The sequence below is a fragment of the Nannospalax galili genome, unplaced genomic scaffold (assembly GCF_000622305.1).
Source record: "Nannospalax galili isolate Female #2095 unplaced genomic scaffold, S.galili_v1.0 scaffold1065, whole genome shotgun sequence".
NCBI lineage: Eukaryota > Metazoa > Chordata > Mammalia > Rodentia > Spalacidae > Nannospalax > Nannospalax galili.
Window position 1 is genome coordinate 896307 of NW_008353600.1, and position 4056 is coordinate 900362.

The 4056-nt window shown below is 42.6% G+C and overlaps 1 protein-coding gene across 1 annotated transcript in view; it reads left to right on the forward strand.

The window, feature by feature from the left end:
* Window positions 1-4056, forward strand: part of Tsga13 (testis specific 13) — an 18595-nt gene that overhangs the window by 9394 nt on the left and 5145 nt on the right. Inside the window, exon 5 of the mRNA XM_008850862.3 lies at window positions 3196-3338. Coding sequence (XP_008849084.1) covers window positions 3196-3338 — 143 coding nt within the window. The remainder of the gene's footprint in view (window positions 1-3195; window positions 3339-4056) is intronic.

Consider the following 4056-nt stretch of genomic DNA (forward strand, 5'->3'; position numbering starts at 1 on the left):
AAGGACAGCCTACCAGGGTCAGCTCAGTCCTTCCACCATGTGGGTCTTAGGGATTGAATTTGGATCATCAGGCTTGGTAGCAAGTGCCCTTATTTGCCTGTACCTGCCAAGCCATTTCACCAGCCCTTACTTATCTTTTGCTATGAGGTTCAATTCTGCTCAGGTTTCTGCTGTTATAGTTGGGTGATTATGTCTTAGTTTCTAGGCACACATACTCTTTCCTTAAGTCACCTATTAATTAACGTGAATAGAGTCATTTCTTAAAACTAGAATAACATAAGAGAATTAATTCAGAATTAGAAAGTTCAACAGCAACAGCAAGTATTTTTAAAAGACTTTAAAATTCTAAAAGAAAGGCCGGGCATGGTGGCACACACCTTTAATCCCAGCACTTGGGAGGCAGAGGCAGAGGCAGAGGCAGGCAGATTTCACACAGTTCAAGGCCAGTCTGGTCTATATAGCAAGTTCCAGGCCAATTGGGACTACAGGGAGACCCTGTCTCAAACACACACACACACACACACACACACACACACACACACACACACACACACACAAAATCTAAAAGACACGCTCAATATGTCTACTGATAGTTTGGTCATTCATTCAACAAGTATTTTTCTTCTACTATGTGCTGGACACTATTAAGGCTTATCAGTGACTAAAGATGTGTCAGTGATTAAGCCAAAGTCTGATATGAAGTTTAAGTCATGAGGTATACAGACCATAAGCAAATAAGCAATCACACATATCATGTATAATGTGACAGGTGCTTCAACAAAGCAGGGTAAGGAGAAGGATGTGTGTGGCAGTTTCAGATAGTGTGATTAACAGAGGGTCTCAGTGGAAGAAAGACTGTTCAAAAGGTATTTTAAGGGGGACAGAGGATGTACCACCGTGTGATTGCTGCACCTGGTATACTAAGCTAGTTCATTTCACATAGCCACAATTAGTTAACACTGACTGTAACTTTCTCAAGTGAGATAAACCAGAAAACAAGAATTCAAACTGAATTCTATGAAGAAAAGTGCAAAATATTGGCAACGTTTAGCTTGGGAGAAATAGAGTGAAAGGAGGAACATGATGGAGTCTTTAAAATTTTTTTATTTATTCATTTGTGTATGTGTGTGAGTGTGTGTGTGTGTGTGTGTGTGTGTGCACGCACACAAGAGCATGTATGTGCCAATGCACCTATGACGGTCAGAGGACAACTTGAGGAAGTCAGTTTTCTCCTGGGCTTTGAACTCAGACCCTTAGGCTTGGCAGGAAGTGCCCTTACTCAACTGAGCCATCTTGTCCACCCTTTCAAAAACTTCTGAGCATGCTTTGCAAGAGGCATCAGATTGATTCTGTTGGAACTATCCTGTAAAAACGACATGGCTGATTGATTAAAGAAGTTTAGTATTATTATTGTGTGTGTATGTATGACTCAGTGTGGGAGGGGTAAGGAGGAGACATGTGAAGGTACATATGTGGACTTCAGAGGACAACTTTGTGGAATTGGTTCCAGGGATTGAACTCAGGTCTTCAGGCTGGTGTGGCAAGTGCCTTGGTCTGCTGAGCCATTTCACTGGCCCTTTTTGTTTTGTTTTTAGGTATAGGAAGATTGGGTCACTTGATAGGGAAATTATGAACTGAATGAGTGTCAGATGGACAGTTAGACTGAATAACTTTTAAGACTCTGAAAATTTTTGATTGTATGACCTCTAGGAATGGTAAAATTATTACCTCACAAGACCTCTCATTCCGAGGCCTTTCTAGAGCAGAGAAAAGAATGTAGACAAGACAGCCATCTCCAGGGAAGAAAGGTAGAGTCCTGTGGATCTCCTTCCCAATTTGCTACTAAATATATGGTTTCCCAAGCAGTTTCCTGATTGGATCTGTTGTGAGTGTGCTATGTCAGGCACATCCATAGACAGGCACATCTGTGTCTTTACCCAATGTCAGAATTCGTTGAATAACAAATTCACAAGCTCCTTTGCTTTCGTTGGCTGTAATTTGCCAAGTAGTCCTGATTTCCCTTGGTAGCCAGCTGCTGGCAAACACAAACATTTTTTTTATTACAATGTCAACTACTAATGCAAGCTTTCAGCTCACACGTTACAAACCACACAGTGATTATATCTCTAGATGCATATATGTAGGTTGCAGAATGACTCTGAAAGGGTTATAGAGGCTGCAGAGTTCAAAACAGCCTTACTGGAGGCAGAGGCAGAGAGTGATATGGGTGCAAGGAGACCCACTGTGGGTGTTCAGATAAGATTAATAATCCAGCTGGACAAGAACCCAATTGGAAGATGCTAGAAGCACAGAGCCAAGCTGCAGGGTTGCAGGGCCCAGCTAAGCTGCAGAGGCCCAAGACCATGAGATGATGAGGTACAGGTTGGGGTCTGAACAAATGAAGTTGCCTTGCCAAGTACTGACAACAAAGCTCAGCTGAAGGACAGATAAGAGTTCTCTTCCTGTCAGTCCTTGACACACACACATTGGTCAAATGGCAGATCTGTGGCACTGTCACCATAACAGTGTTAGGGATCCTCTTCTTTATGGAGTCCACGAGAGAGTGTCTTGCCCTTTTGTTCTGATATATTCATTAAGTTCTCAGAGCTGGTTTTTTAAAATACAATTTTACTATCCTATGTACTCATATGGTCCCAATCTACTTTGATAAGTTTATAGGTGGTACCTTCTCACTTTTAAGAGTTAAATTGCTGGCTGGGTATGGCAGCGTTTGCTTTTAATCCCAGCACTTGGGAAGCAGAGACCAGCCTGGTCTACATAGCAAGTTCCAGACCAGCTGTAGTTACAGAGAGACGCTGTCTCAAAAAAAGACAAAAAAAGGAAGTTGCATATTAGTCTGTGTTTCAGGGTTGGCACTGGGCAAGTGGTAGTTTCTATGTATACCACAAAATGGAGAGCCATCCTGCCTCTGCATTTGTACTCATAATGAAGCCAAATGATGCTTTGTAAAGTGGAGTCACCCAAGCCAAGGAACAGGCTGAAAGGTGCTGTTTTACACAGTATGGAGTAACTTGGAGCAGGGCACAGTCTGAGGTCCACAGACTCCTTCTCTAATAGGATGCTTGCATTGTTTTGACTTAGTCCAATGCAGATCAGTCCAGGAACTCAGTCCAGGCTTTAAACCTCCAGAGATGCAGCTTATTTTCTCATTTGCTCTTTTTTCCTTGGCCACAGGAAACTCAACTTCAGTGCAAACCTACCAAGAACATCTGGCTGCCTATCTTGCCTCAGAAAAAGAAATTAAGACAAGATCTGAAACCAGTCTTTTCTATGAAACAGATAGGTGATCTTGAATCCAAGGAACAGCAGTGGTTCAGGTGAAGTGCTGGCTCTTCTTATACTTGTTTTCTTTCCTCTCTTTCACATTGCTGTCCCATTTTAATACAATTAAGAAGCACAAATAGAGACTCAAAGAGGTTTAGGATAAGGTTGAATGGAAGACCATGCAAGGAGAAGGTTCGTCATGTGGTTTTGGTTGTAAAGAACACATCCAATCTTATTCATCTATGTACCCACATCCCAAGTGACACCTTCCCATGCCCCACCCTGCCGATGGATCCCATATACTCTGTCATCCCTGTTACTGTCTGCTGTGTTGTCAGCACCCCCAGCTGTTCCCCGGTGCTTGTCCATCTGCTGAATCTAGTCAGCCTAACTAGAGATCCTTGTTTTAGGAAGATCAGCTCTTCCTCATCTAGCAGCGATCAGTTGTCAATATTCCTTTAGATAAGACTGGGGTCTGCTGTTCATCTTCCCATTTCTATGCTGGGTTACTGTCTGGGAGTCTTTTGGGCCACCCTGGCCAACAACTCAAAGGAAGGTATCTCCTGTCTGGCATTGTTTCTTGTTATGTAGCCTTTAGCTATATACATGGATGGACTCTTAAAGAATTATATTGACCCCTTTAATCTTTGGTTATACTTTCCTTTTGGGCGTTTAAGACCATGCAGTTGGTCCAGATAAGCCAATTTATTTTTACTCTTAAGGTTGTTTGAGGATCTGTTCCTCAGGGGTCATATGGGCTTGGGAGGAGCC